General features: G+C 36.6%; 1 protein-coding gene across 28 annotated transcripts in view; it reads right to left on the minus strand.

Annotated features, from left to right (window-relative positions):
* The window catches only part of KDM4C (lysine demethylase 4C), a 507,226-nt gene that overhangs the window by 388,245 nt on the left and 101,264 nt on the right, over positions 1–17,717 (minus strand). For 26 of the 28 annotated variants that reach the window (XR_004277510.1, XR_004277509.1, XR_004277512.1 and 23 more), the window contains 2 exons: positions 16,959–17,152; positions 3,566–3,615 (listed from right to left, as the gene is read on the minus strand). Coding sequence is in view for 21 of the 28 variants with exons in the window: in XM_032308077.1 (XP_032163968.1) it covers positions 3,566–3,615; positions 16,959–17,152 (244 nt within the window). In the remaining 7 variants the exon portion in view is untranslated. Of the gene's footprint in view, positions 1–733; positions 774–3,565; positions 3,616–16,958; positions 17,153–17,717 lie in introns of all 28 variants that reach the window. The other 2 variants (XM_032308084.1, XM_032308086.1) reach the window with 2 other exon arrangements.

Raw genomic sequence — 17,717 nt, forward strand, 5'->3', positions numbered from 1 at the left:
ATGACAAATGGTGGCAAGGATGCAGAGAAAGGGGAACCCTCCTACACTGTTGGTGGTAACGCAAGCTGGTTCAACCACTTTGGAAAACAGTATGGAGGTTCCTCAGAAAGTTGAAAATAGAGCTACCCTCTGACCCAGCAATTGCGCTACTGGGTATTTACCCCAAAGATACGAATGTAGTGATCAGAAGGGGCACATGTACCCAAATGTTTATAGCAGCAATGTCCACAATAGCCAAACTATGGAAAGAACCTAGATGTCCATCAACAGAAGAATGGATAAAGATGTGCATATATATACAATGGAATGCAGCCATCAAAAGAAACAAAATCTTGCTATTTGCAATGATGTGGATGGAACTAGAGGGTAGAGGGTATCATGTTAAGCAAAATAAGTCAGTTAGAGAAAGACACTTATCATATGATCTCTCTCATATGAGGAATTTGAGAGGCAGGGCAGGGGGGCTGTGGAGGGTAGGGAGCGAAAAAATGAAACAAGCTGGGACCAGGAGGGAGACAAACCATAAAAGACTCTTAATCTCAGGAAACAAACTGAAGGTTGCTGGGGGGTGGGTGTTAGGGATAGGATGGCTGGGTTATGAACACTGGGGAGTGTATGTGCTATGCTGAGTGCTGTGAAATGTGTAACCCTGATGATTCACAGATCTGTGCCCCCTGGGGCAAATAACACATCATATTTTAATGGAAAAAAATAAAATAATAAAATAAAATACCTGCTATGTAAGTATAAGAATTCACTTTTCTTACTGCCATCTGAAACAAGATTCTTGCTGATCATTCACACTTCCAAACTCAGTTGCACAAAGCCCTAACTCATATTTTCTTTTTCCAGTAACCAAAATTTTGACCACAGTAAATCATCTTCAATTTTTTTAATATTGGCCGGCATTTTATCCATAACAAAAGACTAATGGAAGACAGCTCTTTGTAAAAAAATTTAGTCATTCCCAATTTACTTCAATCCATACTTTGCTTAACTCAATAGAACAGCAAAGATATTGTCTTATTTCTAAAATAGATGAGATTTAGACATTCTAAAAAGTGAAAATGTTCAAAACTGTCATTCATGATTTAATATTATACCTCTATTCTCCCTTATACTTTCCATTCAATTGTATCAAACCAAAAATTAGAATGTAATAGCATTATAAGCAAACATAACAAGTATAAAAATTGCAACAATTCACTTGAGTTTTTTTTATTACATTTACATCTACACAATATTGGGGGAAAACAAAACCTATATAAATGAGAAAGCAGCTGAAGGGCAAAATCAAACTCCTGTCTTTATTAGATGCAGGCTTAATGTCTTTGAGATAAAATATTTGTAGGTGCCACAGTCAATCAAGATTTCAATAGAAACCAAAGATGAAAGCATTCATGCATAAAAGGCAAGTGTGATAATTATGATGTGCAGACAAGATAATGGAAAATATCCTTGGCTGCTTTTCATTTTCTGTATCAAGTGCTGCCTTGACCTAGACATCCTATAAAGTTCCATCACACTTACTGCATTATTTTATCATTTTAATTATTTAGCAGAAAGTAATTAATTTGGTTGGCATATGCTCAGTTAGGATGGGAATCCTCTATTGTCTCATTGGGTCTTTTCCCTGTGTCATTTCTCAAAATAATCCTGTAAAACAGGTTTGAATAAATGTGCAATTGATTCAAAGTTCTTGTACATCCTTCAAGTTTATTAACCTCTTACTGATTAAACAAATGGTACCCATTTTCCTAGAATGTCATTTTCAGACAGTTTATGTCAAAGTTTTTGCAGACAATTTATAGTAGAAATTTTAGTGTGTGACTCCATACTGTAAAGTTTACATTGGCTCCAGGTCTCTGGTGGTGAGGCAGATAGAAAATGGTGGAATAATTATTATAGAGAAGAGTATAGTTCAGCATACAGATTTAGCACAAAGTTCACTGCCTGTGTATTTAAGGATTATGGTAATCGTTTTCTCAGCCACACTCTAATCTATTCTTCAGAACCAAGGTTCATCCACCTTAATATTCATGAAAATAGTCCCTAACAAAGTTCAAGATTACAATTACATTGCTATTATTACTACAATGTATTACATTATAAGAACACTAAGGCTTTGTAGTTATTAGCCTGCCAAAATTATAATAATGCTTCTGACAAATGTGATACTGTAAGTGTTCCTTCTAATACTCTTCTATAATTGGGGGGAAAGTAACTTTTAGATAGCATTAACAATTTATGTTCAGAACTGTCAAGTCAATAAAAGGGATTTTTCAGTGTCCCCATTTCATTATTAAATGAAAGCATATGTAAGACAGGAACAAAAATCCTTTCCCACTAAAAGGCAAACTAAACACACCAATTTTGAAAACAAATCAGCACCTGCCTAAAAGGACAATGGTCACTGAGGATTTGATCCTGGATAAAAAGCAAAACGTCTTACACTCAAATGCAACTCCACCTTCCCCTAGAAATAAGTCACTACCAGCCTACTTATTCCTTGGTAAGCATGGCTAGCAAAACAGATGATGTTGGCAGGGGGTGAATCAGATTCTTCTCCCTTGTATAAATAGGTATGGCAAGGTTTTCTTCTGTGTCTTAAAGACAGAAAAGAGGGGCACCTGGGTGGCTCAGTGGATTAAGTATCTGCCTTCGGCTCACGTCATGAACTCAGGGTCCTGGGATTATGCCCCCACACTCGGGTCCCTGCTTAGTGGGGAGTCTGCTTCTCCTTCTTCCTACTGCTCCCCCTGCTTGTGTGCACATGCTCTCACTCTCTCTCTCTCTCTGTGTCAAATAAATAAGTAAAACCTTTAAGGTAAAAAAAAAAAAGAAAAGAAAAGAAAGAGGAAGGCACTTTCTGCAGATACAAGTGGGTACAAAATGAACCCATTAATAGAGTTCTTCATTCTGGCCCTTACGAAGATAGATAAAGCCACAAAAAATAAAAATTCAAGTTCCAGTAAGGTATGCTTAAATTTGCCTGTCTAAGAAGGCATACATGCTCATGCTTACTGGTTATCTGAGAACAGTCATCTTAATACTTCCATGATAGCAATCCCAAACCCAGGGGGCCAAACCAGGAGTCAGAAGGAGATATAACACAACCCTTAGTGAAATAACAAGACAACATGAAGAGTATGCATAAAATACCTGCACCCTGAGATGCAGCATCAGTACTCTTTGGAATTTAACTCAAGAGTATAACTTAAAAGAAAGAAAAATATTATTAGCACAATAATGTTAAGAAAATGTTTTATATATGTGTATATACACATATATATGTTACATAAAAGAAAAAATTGGAAATAATCAAAATAGTTTAAGTGTATCACTTGATGAAATACTAAGCAGCCAACTAAAATAATCATGAAGATTATACAACAGGGAAAAATAGTCACATGACAATATGAAAAAAAAATTAATTGTTCAATTAGGAAAACATTAAAAACTCATTTACTTGGAAAGAGTAAAACTAATGGTGACATCCTATACCGTAAAAATACCACAATAACAAAGTATCTATCCAGATGAGAAACAAAGAAAGCAAGTTTACCTTGAGCTAGTCTTTCAAGTCGTTTTCCATGTTCCGGGGGTATTGCATACCTAAAATTTTAAACATAAATAAAAATTTTAGGTTTATAACTGCTCAGTTAGTATCCTTAGATAACGTCATTAAAAAAAAAAAAAAAAAAGCCAAATTCCACTTGGACGAAATGAATGGAGATTAGAAAACCAATCGCAGAGTCATATACCTGGGACACTAGACAGAAGAAAAATAAACTGTAAACCACCTATTTCAGTGTCCAACCTCAGCATCCCAACCACATTTTTACTCATTAGGAAACAAAGGCCCAAGACCAGTAAACTACTTGGACAAGGGAGGCAGCTAGCCACAGGAGGGACACTAGAACCTCTTTTCCAACACTCACAGCATCCCAGAAGTTTGGCCTGTTTTTAAGAAAACCAAAGTAGTTGTGCTTTCTTTTAAACCTTTTAAAATGTTTTTATTGACAAGCAGGACAGAACACAAAATTATTATAGCAATATTCATACTTCCACCAAACCTTTCTAAGAACATTATACTTTCCAAATAGATTTTTTTTTAAGATTTATTTATTTATATTAGAGACAAAGAGCGAGCACATTGAGAGTGAGCACAAGCCAGAGAAGGGGCAGAGGGAGAAGGAGAAAATCCTCAAGCAGACTCTCAACCGGGCAGAGCCTGGCACACTTAAGATGAAATCAAGAGTCAGAATCTTAACCGACAGAACCACCAAGGCACCTCTCAAATAGATTTTAAATAAAAAATTACCAGCGATAAAAAAGCACTGTTTATTGATTTTTATGATTTTATGACTTTTAAAATCTTGATTATAGAAAAAAAAAATTTTTCACCCTTGAACAAAAATACTCATTTCTAGTTCCCAATATTTTCAAAAGTGAAAAACTTGAACTTATCCACTGTGAACTTACTAACAAATTTTAAAACAATCATCTCACAGGCTGCCTGGGTGGCTCTGCATGAAGCCCACTTAAGATTCTTTCAGTGGGGGCGGGGGGGAGGTGCCTGGGTGGGTCAGTGGGTTAAAGCCTCTGATTCAGCTCAGGTCATGATCCCAGGGTCCTGGGATCGAGCCAGAAATCCTGCTTCCTCCTCTCTCTCTGCCTGCCTTTCTGCCTACTTGTGATCTCTGTCAAATAAATAAATAAAATCTTTAAAAAAAAAAAAAAAAAAGATTCTTTCTCAGGGATCCCTCTCCCTTTGCCCCACCCTTCCTGCTCACTCACTCTGTCTTAAAATAAATAAATAAATAATAAAAACAAAACAAAAAACTCCCAATTTATTACATAAATAATAAATATTATAAGCAGTTTAATGAGGAAATTTAAGGATGTTAAAAATAAAGTGATCATTTCATGTTTTAAGTAAAAATGATGTTGTTAAGACCTACATTTGCTATGTTTACTAGCTCAATATATATTAAGTACAAGTTAATTTTTACTAAAATAATTTTTCTCATTTTACTTAACACCACACTTGGTTGCATTTAATGCCATTGATAACACATGCAAAACTTAATTGGATCCAATATAACTAGGCAATTTTCTAAAAGAAAATGCAACCATATATCCTGTTCCCTAAGGCACTGTTAATGAAATTATTCCAACTGAATTGGGAAGATAAAATTTTAGCATAACTCAGTAACAATCATCCAATTTATTTATACACTGGCCACTTCTTACCTGTTTTTAATCCCAGTTTACATCACCAAATATACCCAGAAAAGGGAAAAAAAATCTGTATATGCCCCAGATAAGATGGTCATGTCCCAAGTCATACACATGTTCCATGTCATACACACATACACACACATATGTACACACATACGTGCTTGCATACATGTGATGGATATATGCTTGGCACAAATGGCTGAACACAGATGGGAATATACATTGAGATTCACTTTTCTGAAAATTGGCATCCAAGTTAAAGCTCATTAATCTGAGGTTCAATCATATATTCAAAGAAAATATAAACCTATATATAAATTATAAATATACACATAAGTATAAACATACATATAAGGATAAAAATATATTAGACATAGTCTTTCAGTTAGTCCACACAACAGCTCTGTGAGAAAATCACACGGCTATCTTCTTCTTACTGTAAAGTCATCTTCTAAAGGGATACTTGTGAAACTTCTCCAGGCTAATCACCAGAAAGATTTTCTGCATACATTACACATATAACAAAAATTCTGTAAATTGGACCCATGACCATAAGGCACTAAGTGTGTCCCCTTGATGCAAGGGGTGTAAAATGACGATTACAGGTGTGCTCCCCACTGTCTTCCAAACTACCTTCTACAGTGTGCTAAGAGTCATCTCTGCAAACTGCAGTGAATCGTGACAAAGTCCTGGACCTTCAATGGCTGACTGTAACCTGAAGGACAGAAGCCAAACTTCTCTGAAGGGCACACAGGCCTGCTGCAATCTTGGCAACTTTTCTGATGTCCCTATCAAACTTGCTCTTTGGCTTTAACAAATCACTTGAAGTTCTTTCCAGTGCCCTTGCTACTTCACACCTCCACTATTTTCCATCCCCGATTTCTTGGCTTTACATGCCCTCAATCTTGTCTACTCAATAAAAACACACATTCCGGGCTCCTAAGTGGCTCAGTTGGTTAATCAACTGCCTTCAGCTCAGGTCATGATCCCAGAGTCCTGATATCAAGTCCCACATCCAGCTCCCAGCTCCATGGGGAGTCTGCTTCTCCCTCTGACCTTCTCTTCTCTCATACTCTCTCTCTCTCTTTCTCTCAAATAAATAAATTAAACACACACACACACACACACACACACACACACCCCTTCTTCCAAGCTCAGCTTGAGCCACCCCCAAAGAGAGCTTCCCCCTCCCTCTTTTGTTGCCTCACCCATCGGAATACAAGCCTCCACCATGGCACTCAGAATTTAATTTTTTTTTTACCTTTTTTGCCTCCCTCCTCTCCTCTCAACTAGACTACTATCATAACTGAACTCGGCCTGGATTTCTCCGGGCAGCTAAAGTGTTCAAAACACTATCATATAATAAGAACCTTAATTCCTTACTACCTGGCTTTCAAGGACACCCCCCCCCATAGATACACACACAAACAATCTAGACTTAGCCTTAAATATCAACAGTGTGCTTTCAGTAGACTAGACTATGAATTATTCTGTTACTCACTCCTCACCTCAAATAGGCCCCTCCATTATAATTCAAATCCCAAACCTTCAAGCCCAAATTGCACCTCCTTGAAGCTTTCATTGACCATTATAAATCTTAGCAATCTCACCCTTCTCTTTCTCCCAGTACCTTTCTGTTATATTTTTCATGTAGTATTTACCATCTACTACTTTCCAAAGCTAGATGTTGTTCAGTGTGCATAAATCTGAGTTCTATGCGGGAGAGAGCTTAACACAATCCAGAAATTGAATTACCTTTTTAACATACCTTGTATAGTACCCAGTTAATAGCCAGGCACTTTACTATCTACCACGATTGCTTGGTTATACAGCTAAAACTTAATTCTTTGAAGATATGAAAGTGACTTGCCCTTCTTTGTATTCTTTGAAACCCACCAAATAAGATGCCTCCAGTACATACTGGTTTGGTGAAATTATTAATTGTTCATTTAACCTTTAGGACAGTGGTTTTGTTTCAGATATAATGAATACTGCCAACAATTCTGCTAATATTTAGAAACTATGAATCACTAATGAACTATGAACACACTAATTAGATATTTAAAACCAAAAGCTTTTATGAATTCAACAACAACAACAAAAAAGATCTAATTTGAAAGCCAAGGTAAACATTAACAATCCCTCCGAGCACATCTTTTGGTGGTTTACTCAAAGAAGAGACCTAAAATGATGTTTTCCTGATAGGTGTAATACAAACACTACCTTGAATGAATAATATTTTTCAAAATGTAATAGATCCATTTCTCTGATACAGGTTTTCTATATGAAGTGGTCCACTGTATTTCTCTTTTCAAGATATGCTCAGTCCCTAAGTCCATTAGAAGCTCATTTACCAGCACTTCTCAAAAGGAAATTCCTACTTTTTAGATCACTCCCTGAAAGTCTCCATAATTTGGTGGGGAGTGGGTGCATCGCTAGGGCTGCCACTAATATGCTTAGAAATAAATGTTCTCAGCTTCCCCCACCCCCTCCACCCACACCTCTGTCACTGGGCTGTCTGACATAGGCAGCTGCCTGAGTCCCTCTGTCACTCCACTTAACGGGGTGCTGCTGGTGCCTCCTGCTGGCTCAGCTTCAACCTACCCTGTAACATCCAGGGCAGTCTTACCAGTCCAGAGCACAGAGAGCGGAACCTCTTCCAGGCCCATGCCATGTTCAAGTAGATCAGTCCTGAAAAAGGGCTGCTCTTTACTCCCTTCCCTTAACTGAGACTGTGTGTGAAACAGCCCTTTCCTCCTCTTGTGTTTACATTTCTTCTTCTTGATGTTTCCTCTTGCAGTCATCTCCCAAAAAGAATCAAGTTCACATTCCTAAGGACAGTTTTCTGACAGACGAGTCTAAACTGACCCTCCCCCACTTTTACCTGACTTGGTCTCTATTGTTACTAAGGGACTGAAAGCTCAGTGAAAAGATTAACTGACCAATAAATAGTGTAACATCATCACAGCTACCATTTATTGAACACCTACAATATACCAGACCTCATGCTAAGATCTGTAATCCAAGTTCTACTACTACTACTACCTCCATTTTACTGATGAGGAAACCAAGGCTTAGAATTTACTTAAGCAAGAAGGATAATACAGGTGGCACCCAACACCAGACCAATGTGGCTCCAAAGCCCAGGATGTGCTTTCCACCCCCTTATTCCATTCCTGTTTCCTCACCAATCACCACAAAGATGCCAACCGGAAGGAAGTGAAAGGGGCTAATAAGCACCCTTCTCCCCATAGACAATGATCACTGCAATCACTGGAGGGTAATCTAACTTTTGGAAGAAAAAGTCTTCTGCCTGCTGCTAACAGAACAAAGTTCCAATATTCACACAGAATACTTACTTCTCCCAGCTACCCTTCCTACCTTCATCCACTTTTAAAACTCACAATTGGAAAAAAAAGAAAAAATCACTAACCTCTCCAGCTAAAATTACAGTGTGCATCAAGCAAAAGACAACAGCATTTTAAATAAAATGTAGATATGAAAAATAAAGCCAGTAAACCACTACTAAAGTTTCCCTTTGGTTCTTGTTACAAAAACTTGATGAATCAAAAAGTACCTATTTATATTTCACAAAACTCAGTATTTCTGAAGTGGTTAATTTACAATATGCTTTTTAATCAAGGCATATTTCTAACTGTGTCAAAAAGAAGTCTGAACAACTGTGGATTTTACATGTGTGATTATGTTAACATTTTCATATTACTAATGATGTTAACATGTTTTAATATTGTGCATTTATTAAAGTATATGCATTCATATTTTAAATTACAAAGTCTCATTAGTTAACTGCAGAAAATATAAGACTGCTTATATTCATTTCCAGTTCTTAAAAACAGATAGACGTGAGAGAAACAGGGATGCTATGGTAGGTGCCAGGCTCCCCCTTCCAGATGAGGCCCTCACTGCATTCTCCAAAGGAAGACTTCTCACCTCACCTCACACCCACTCAACATCATGTTCCCTCCCTGAAGATCCCTGAAGATCATGGCAGTGGTGGCCCATATACAATGAATGATACATACGTGAATATAAAAGCCTGATCCCCTTGCCTCAACCTGGAGCAATTTGGAAGGCATTGCCAGCTCCAGCTGCCTATGGGGTCTGCCCATGGCTCTACTGCAGTTTAACTTCCCCGCTCTGGCACACAAATCTAAGTTTCAGTGTGGGCTTCCTGAGCTACAATGAACATGTCTATAAGTAGGTGTCCCTTAAAGCTAGGCATCTAAAAGCATGGACTAATGAACAAGATATCTGAGCTGAGGCCTTACAAGACTAAACAAAAAAAAAAAAAAAAAACCTCTGAGCAAAGGAATTCAGCCAGAGCTTAGCCCCACACTTATGGCTTCTTATGGCCTATTTCCTAAAGAACAATTAAATGAAAAAGAGAAACTCTACAAGCCACATCTGCAGACAGTCATAAGTCAGGAAACTGCAGGAAAAAAGAAATCCTAATGAGGAAATTTCATTGAATAACTGAGCATTAAAAATATAAGCAGCTCTTTTTAATCTGGGATTCAAAATACAGTTCAATATCCATATACATGTAAATTAATATCCACAGCAATCATAAAAACCAAGTTATTTTTTGTCTGAAATCATTATAAAACCTAGTAAAAACAGTAACTGCACAAAACTTGATTTTCAAGAAAGAATATATTTTGTGTTACTTAATCCACTGAACGTTTTCTAAGATCTAAGTGTGTCTTACACATTACTAATGGGTTTTTCCCCCTGAAATGAAAAAGATACTATGAATTATTAGTTGATACCAACTATAGGTAACATTAAAGAAGTCTTTGTTCCTTAATACTGATCTCTCCAAAATACTCAACAGATATCACAGTAAACAGTAAAGGGATTTTTCCAGGACTAGAGGATCAAATGACTGATTTTCAAACTGTTTTCCATGCTCGTCCCTTGTCTCCTCCCCACCTCCCCCTTCCTGGACCCAGTGTTTCTTGATGAAAGTGCTTCAGGAAAAGAGTTACTGAGGGACAGTATCCTACCAAACACATTTCAGCCAGGTCAGCTCTTCCTTTATTTTCAGTTTTATATATTGACCTTCTAAAGAAATTTTCACTTACAGAAAGTCTGAAAACTTCTGTCCTTTCTTGAAGGGATTAGCATGGTTCCTGGCACATGAAAAAGGACTTCACTAAGGGGCATCTTGGTGGCTCAGTCAGTTAAGTGTCTGATTCTTGATTTCAGCTCAGGTCATGATCTCAGGGTCCTCGGATTGAGCCCCGCATCAGGCCCCACACTCAGAGGGAGTCTGCTTGAGATTCTCTTCCTTCTGCTCCCCCCCAACCATGTGCGTGTGCTCACTCACTCTCTCACTCTAAAATATAAATAAATCTTTAAAAAAAAATAAAAAAAGGACTTCACTAAATGGAATGGAGTCAACCAAAACCAAAACATACTTCACCACCTAGTCAAACCCTACTCCTTGAAAAATAAACTTACAAAGAATGAGTAAATTTGAGATCCTAGAAGTAGGACATAAATCTCTTTGCAAGCCTACCTGTAGATGTGCAATCTCACACACATATACACAGAGCCATCTTCCTATATGCTCAAATCAAAGAATAATTTTTGCAAAACAAATAACTAAGTAATATGTATTTTCTATAAAGCTCTATCTAAACAGTAAGATTAAAACAGTCTGAAAAGGAAGGAAGAAATATGGGGAAAAAAGATAAGCTAAGCAAAATAATTGGTGAACTATGACATTTGCCATGGTAATTTGTGAAACTAACAGGACTAATGCTTGTTTTCCATTAACTACAAAGTAAATACATTTGCATTAACCTTCTGATTTTTCCCTAAGAGTTATGGATTCGATTCAGCAATTCCTTTTCATTTGAAGGGGGCTCTCTGGTTCTTGTTAAGTGATGGTGATGGCTTTACGTGAAAGAATAGCAGCAAGTAAATAAGAGGCATCCCGGAGGAATTCCAAGCCCTTCCTATGCTTTCCAGGGGTATCAAGAGTACACAATATAAGTTTAGAGTTCCTGTGTGAGAACCCACACTTACCATTGGTTAGTAAAAAGGCATTACATCACATCAATTCAGGGAAAAGAGTGAGATTTGCTTTGAAAATCACAAACACTAGAGCTCACTGATGCTTCCTTTAGGGAACTCTGCTGAGCAGGGGTCTATGAGACTCCATGGATTGCAAGCATGTGGATGTGTGCCAGTATGGTGGTGTTTACTCTCAAGTCAGGCTCAGGTCTAAATAAACTATGATCCACTCTATCAATAAAAATTTTTGCTCTCACTTATCCTTGTATTTTCTTCTTTCTATACCCAGTAGCTGATTACAAAATGAATACCTTACTTCTTAACTATCTTCCCAATTTCTTAAAACTTTTGCAATAATATCTTAAAAACTATACATTCATATGCCTAAAAATAATCAGAAAAGCTTATGCAATTAATTTCACTAATAGTTTGTTAAGGTATTTATACAAATCTATTTTTCCTATTTAGAGAGTAGTAATAGTAATTAGTAATAGTAATTAAAACCAGAAAGAAACTACTTAATTCCAAGAGTATTTTCTCTATATAAACCATCAAAAGGATACAGCTTTTACCATTATCTAATTATCCTTAATATTTGAAGTTAGAATATATTGAGTCTAAACTTACTATGTAGACAAGCAGGAGTTAGTACCATGGGTTGCTAATTCAATGTATCATTAAATATTATCAAGCTGTCCAATCCCTAAAGCTATGCTCTGCATTAGGTGTTTAAAGAAATAACCTCAATAAGAAATTCCTCAGTAAGACTGTTTGTTTAACAAATATTGAGTACCTACTATGCGCTACAATCATGCCAGATACCGTGCCAGGTATGGGAGATATGCTAGTGAACTAGAGAACTGAATTCTAAAAGTCAACAATAATTGAATACTTATTTATTAGTAAACAGCATTTCCTCTATACAGGAAGAAAGGAAGAAGAAAAAAAGCAAGAGGTAAGACGGAGGGGAGTGAATGGAGAGAGGGAAATATTCAGAGAAAGGGTGAGACAAATACCCAATTAAGAGCACCTGATCCCTGGACTGAGCCATGCTTCTAGCTTATTCCAACCATATACACTAGCAGATATCCTTTTGCTTAAACTAGGTTTGTGTCATTTAGAACCAAGAATTCTTATTAATATATGATTTATGCGGTCTTAGATAGGACATGCAATATGTATTTAACTGAAATTTATGAAATATTATTGACTGAGCACTTATGATATATCAAGAGCTGTGGCACATGCTTTATACACTGTATTTCATTTCATCCACAAAACCTTAGAACCTTCGGAGTGTTTTAGGAGAAGAAACTGAGGCATGGAGGTTATATAATAACTGCCCAGGTCACATGCTCAGTAAAAAGTAATGTCAGAACTCAAAACACAAGACTCAGGTACAAAAACCTCTTGCTCTTCACACAATACTGAACAAATGATCTAATGAAAAAGCATCAAACTAAGTTTAAACTATCTATCCTGAATAATCTGATACTTCTTAATGCTACATGGTACTTTTATAAAACCTCACAGTTGAATAAAATTTAACAAAGTCCAAAATACTACAGCCCATTCTTAATTTTTCTAAAAACATCCAGGAGAAAACTTCTTGCCTGATTTTAGACATTTTCATAGCTTAAGACAAGTCCTCTCAAATCTGACCTCATTCTCTAGAAAGTAAGTCTGGAAGTCTCTTATTCACTGTGTTTGGACACAGGATTTGAGGAACCATCTAAATTCTACATCTCCCAGCTATTAACCACTATCACATATGACATTTGAAAGGGAGAATTATATTTTATTTAGCCTTGAAAACCCTACTGTATTATATAGAGATATATCTTGCCAAGTTCAGGCTTAGTCATTACTAAGACCTAAAAATGATTTTCATAAGGTTATTAAAATAATAGTAATTGGAAATATTTGTATAGTACTTTACAGTTTACATCGCACTTTTACAGAAAATATATCCCTGGACCCTCCTAGCAGTTCTATAAGGAGAGAGAGAATAAATCATGCCTCCATTCAGCAGTTAAAGAAATTCATGATGAAAAAAGTAGTTATTTGCCCAAGTCATTCAGTCGGTAAGTGACAGACTGAGATTTTAAAACAGGCCTTCTGGCTCCAAAGTCAATGTCCATTCCAAGAAAATAAATACTTTACCAATGACTGCTAAAGCACTTTTCCATCTGCTTATTTAAAGCATTCTTTCTCCCCTAAACCTTTATGCCAGAAATGTTTAAATAAATCATCATCTCCTCTAAAGTCTCTTCACTACAACCCTGGTTCATGCACACTTACTCAGCAAAATCTGCCACACTCAGTGCCCAGAAAAGTATGTCTCAAGGCTTCTACCTAGATCTGTGCATCTGCAGCTACTCAGAAATCCCAGGAAAATGAGTGTTCTTAATTAACTATACTTTGGACAAAAATCTTTATAAAATGTTCTATATATTTCCTTGTTTGCCCTTAAACAAACTGTTGCAAATCAACACTCTCCTGATACAAACAAGAATTATGTACAGAGGCTCGGTCCTATAGCCAGGCCTTATGTTAAGTGCTGATGATTCAAAGGCAGACACAGACCCCAACTTCAAGGCAGCACAGGAAACTGTGAGGAGGTAGTCAAAAGCACCTGGTGCAAAAACAAATATCTTAAAGTAGGGACAGCAGATAGTCCAGAAAGCCTCTGGGCAAAAAAGAAGAGATACGCAGGCAGAGAACACTGTAAACATGGAATTAAGGAGGAAATCTTAGGCAATTTTGTAAAAATCACATCCAAAAGCTGACGGCTTAAGGGAAGAACTGAAGAAGTCAAAATTCAACACCAGCCTATAAGGCCTGAAGGAAAAGACACATTGCTAGGTTCAGAGATGTCAAGCACAGATGAGAGCACCCCCGGAGAAAAGTAAACACAACTATCCCACATACAACTCAATAAGAAGAAGATAGCAGAAAACAAAACCGTGCTTGTACATCCATGCACACAGAGAACCTTATGTCACCTCCTCATCTTCTCATTTCCTAGATAGGGTAAGCCCTGAGCTGGGCTCCTTGCTCAGTGTGGAGTCAACAGGAGATTATCTCCCTCTCCCTCTTCCTCCCCTTCTGCTCCTCTTACCCCCAACCACCCCAACACCTCTCTAAAATAAATAAAATCCTTCAAAATAAACAAAGGAGTATAGTTATCTGTCCAAAGCCACAAACGTTAGTAGTAGAATAAGGAATAGAGCCCAGATTGCTGTCCCTTGAATCTAAGCTCTGCCAACAGACACTGCCTACCTCCCATATTTATATAAATTTGTACTGCTTCTACTACCTTTCAAAGCTCACTTAAAATATATCATGATGAGTACTAAAATGAATTTTAGTGATAAAACAATTTACCTCAAAATTATTTATGCTGAACTAATATAATCTTTCATAAATCTACTTGGAAATATCCTTAGAGTCATTCATATCATTCTTTTCTACAGTAGTTATCTTAGAAAGTGGAATGTAGATTAGTGGTCATAACTCACTGCTGGGTTTTATTATTTTATCATTATAAATAATGGTCAAGGTTAAAGATAACAGTGACATTATAAATCTACCTTTAATGCATATAATGAAGTCTATATGTCTATAATAACTAATAGAGTAATTACAGAAAATATAGATGCTAGCAGAAAGAAATTCTTTGAAAATGGGCATAATTATTCTCATTCATGAACAGTGGTACTCTTTCACAAAGCCACAAGACTCTAGAATCAGTTTTCTCCCTGACCAGAATACTCTCCCCTAAGTGATCTTTAGGAGATAACATAATTCTGTTCAGGAAGTACGGCGGAAAGGATCATCTTTCTTGATAAGAAAGCAGAGATATCATCAAAACTCCTCTAATAGTGGGGGGTGGGGGAATAAAATAAACTCCTCTAATACTATAATTTCAAATTATTGTCCTGGGCATTCTCATTAGCTAACATCTAAAACACCTCCAGAAAAAATTTGTTACTAACTTTTCCGATTTCTTAAAGAAAATAAAGTATATAGTTGCCTATACACTAAATTTTACCAACATGGGTTGGATTTACCCATTTCATTTAATTTTGTTCACACTGAAAGTGAATATCAGAAAGAGCATGGAGGTAATTATGCGGCTGAGAGACTGCCCAGGTGCCTAGGAATTGCTTAAAATATTTATCTAAGTCTCTCAAAGTTAAGTCCCAAAAGTACTAAAGGATGACATTCCAACAGATGTTATGGTGGTGTTGAAGAAACATGACAAAGACCCACATGGCCTTAAGCATGTGCTCAAAACTGGCCCTCAGTAAACACCTATGTAATGAATAGTCCCATCATACCAGTCTGTCACAAAGTCCTCTCTGGGTCCTAGACCACCTATTAAAAATGTTTTATTTAAAATATTTAAAATTTTTATTTATTCCATTTAGAGAGCAGATTGCTAAGGATTTATGAAATGAAACACGCAAGTAAAACACCTTTAATATATGTTAAACAGCCTCCCCATTTTTTTAGATCATAAAACTCCATAAGAAATCAGAACTGCCTGGATTTTTCTTGTATGCCCTAGGAACTTTGCTCTTCTACCTAAAACTTGCCTTCCAACTAAATGTCATTTGTGATTATTAGGAACTTTTGCTATATTTGAATTTTTTGAAGAAAATTTACAACTTCATAGTCAACACATGAAAAAAACCTCAAGGGCAAGTGATAATGGCAAAATGGAGGTAGAAATTATCCCCAAATTACTGCATCTCAATACCTAATCAGCAGGAGAACTTGGAAAGAGGCCATTATCTTTAACTAGGAGGCAGGAAAGCTACTGGGTTGACACAAGCACCTGAAGAGCAACCTATCATGTTCACATCCATCGGAAACATCATCTTTCCTGTATTGGTCAAGGTCATATCTCATATGCTTCTGTCTGTGTTTTCCTGCATATATGTGTATTATAGAAAACAGAATTGATATTTAAATTTCCCTAAAACTAAAACCCACAAAAACAAGTTCAAAACAGGAAACTGGCTAACCACAAAGGATCCCAGGATAACTGACAAAGTAGCAATTATGTACGTGTACTAGCAAGTACAGAAGAATATACTACATGATGTATTTTACAAAGCCACACATCTTTAAGTCATTGCTCAGAAAGACAAGGGAAGAGGCTCACAAACACAGGAAACTGCAAGTTAAGAACACATATTAACAATAACATTCTTTTCCCCTGCCCATCACCCAAAGAGCAAGAGCAGGCCTCTTGATTGATCCCTCCTTTCCTACTCTTATCATTTATTTAGAAGAAGCTGGACCAGAATATCATTACTGTTACCTAATACCCAACATCAATGAAGTCACCTTTCACTCTTAACTATTTCCAGCATACCTTCCAACAAATGCTCAGAGAAGTAAAAATGCCTAACAAATTCTTTTATCAATCCATGCCCCACAAAATGATCTGCAAGCCACTTTAGATACACCAGTCACCACTAGCTTTACAGTTTTGAGCAAAACCATGGGCAAAACAGAACACAATCAATTATTACACTCAAAAACTTTCAATTCACATAAATCTGAATTCACCAGATAAGGGAAGAAAATCCTCTTCAGTAGGTTCATATTGCCCAAATTTCAAAACTCTTAAGCAAATGAATATTAAACATGTAACTTGCCAAGACTTGGGCTCTCCAAAGTGGAGATAATTAATGCTGTAGAGGTCCATATCCTCGGTGTGCCACGCGAATGTGGTTTTCCACATGCCAAAATAGAGATAAGGGGTATTTACACCCTCTATAGAAATACCGCACTCTTCCTCAACCACATCCAAGACTGTATTTAGGCGAGCTATGTTCCATTCATCCACACCCTGGAACCAGGAGAGAGAAAAAAAAAAAAAAATCAAACATTAATAAGCTAATAAAGATAACATTTACTAATCAAACTGTCATGTGACAAAATTATCACACTGTGTATTTTAATTCACTGAGAAATGAAAAATAGAGCAATCATTATTCAGGTGATATATCAATTATTAATTATCCAAGATTATTACTGGCATAATGTAGCTCTATATGAACATAAGTATGAAAGTATAGCAAAAAAACTTCCTGATCCAAATGCAAGTATAAATTAAATCCCCACCCCTCACCTGTTGTTTGTAAAAAAAAATCACTGATTCAAAGAATATGATTTGAAGTGAGCTTTTCCATGTTTGGCACACATGCCTTTTATTTGAGAAAGGAGGTAGCGTTTTCCTTTTTAATTTATTTGTACATTATTTTAGAAGTCATGTTCAATATCAGACATTATCTCAAGATACCAATGGCAAAATATTTCTTTTGGGCTCCCACTCTCACCCCTATTCATTTCATTTTAGCACGTGATACATCATTTCCTAAAAACTCCACCTCTAATTATGGGGAAAACTCAAG

This window comes from Mustela erminea, chromosome 12, assembly GCF_009829155.1.
Source record: "Mustela erminea isolate mMusErm1 chromosome 12, mMusErm1.Pri, whole genome shotgun sequence".
NCBI lineage: Eukaryota > Metazoa > Chordata > Mammalia > Carnivora > Mustelidae > Mustela > Mustela erminea.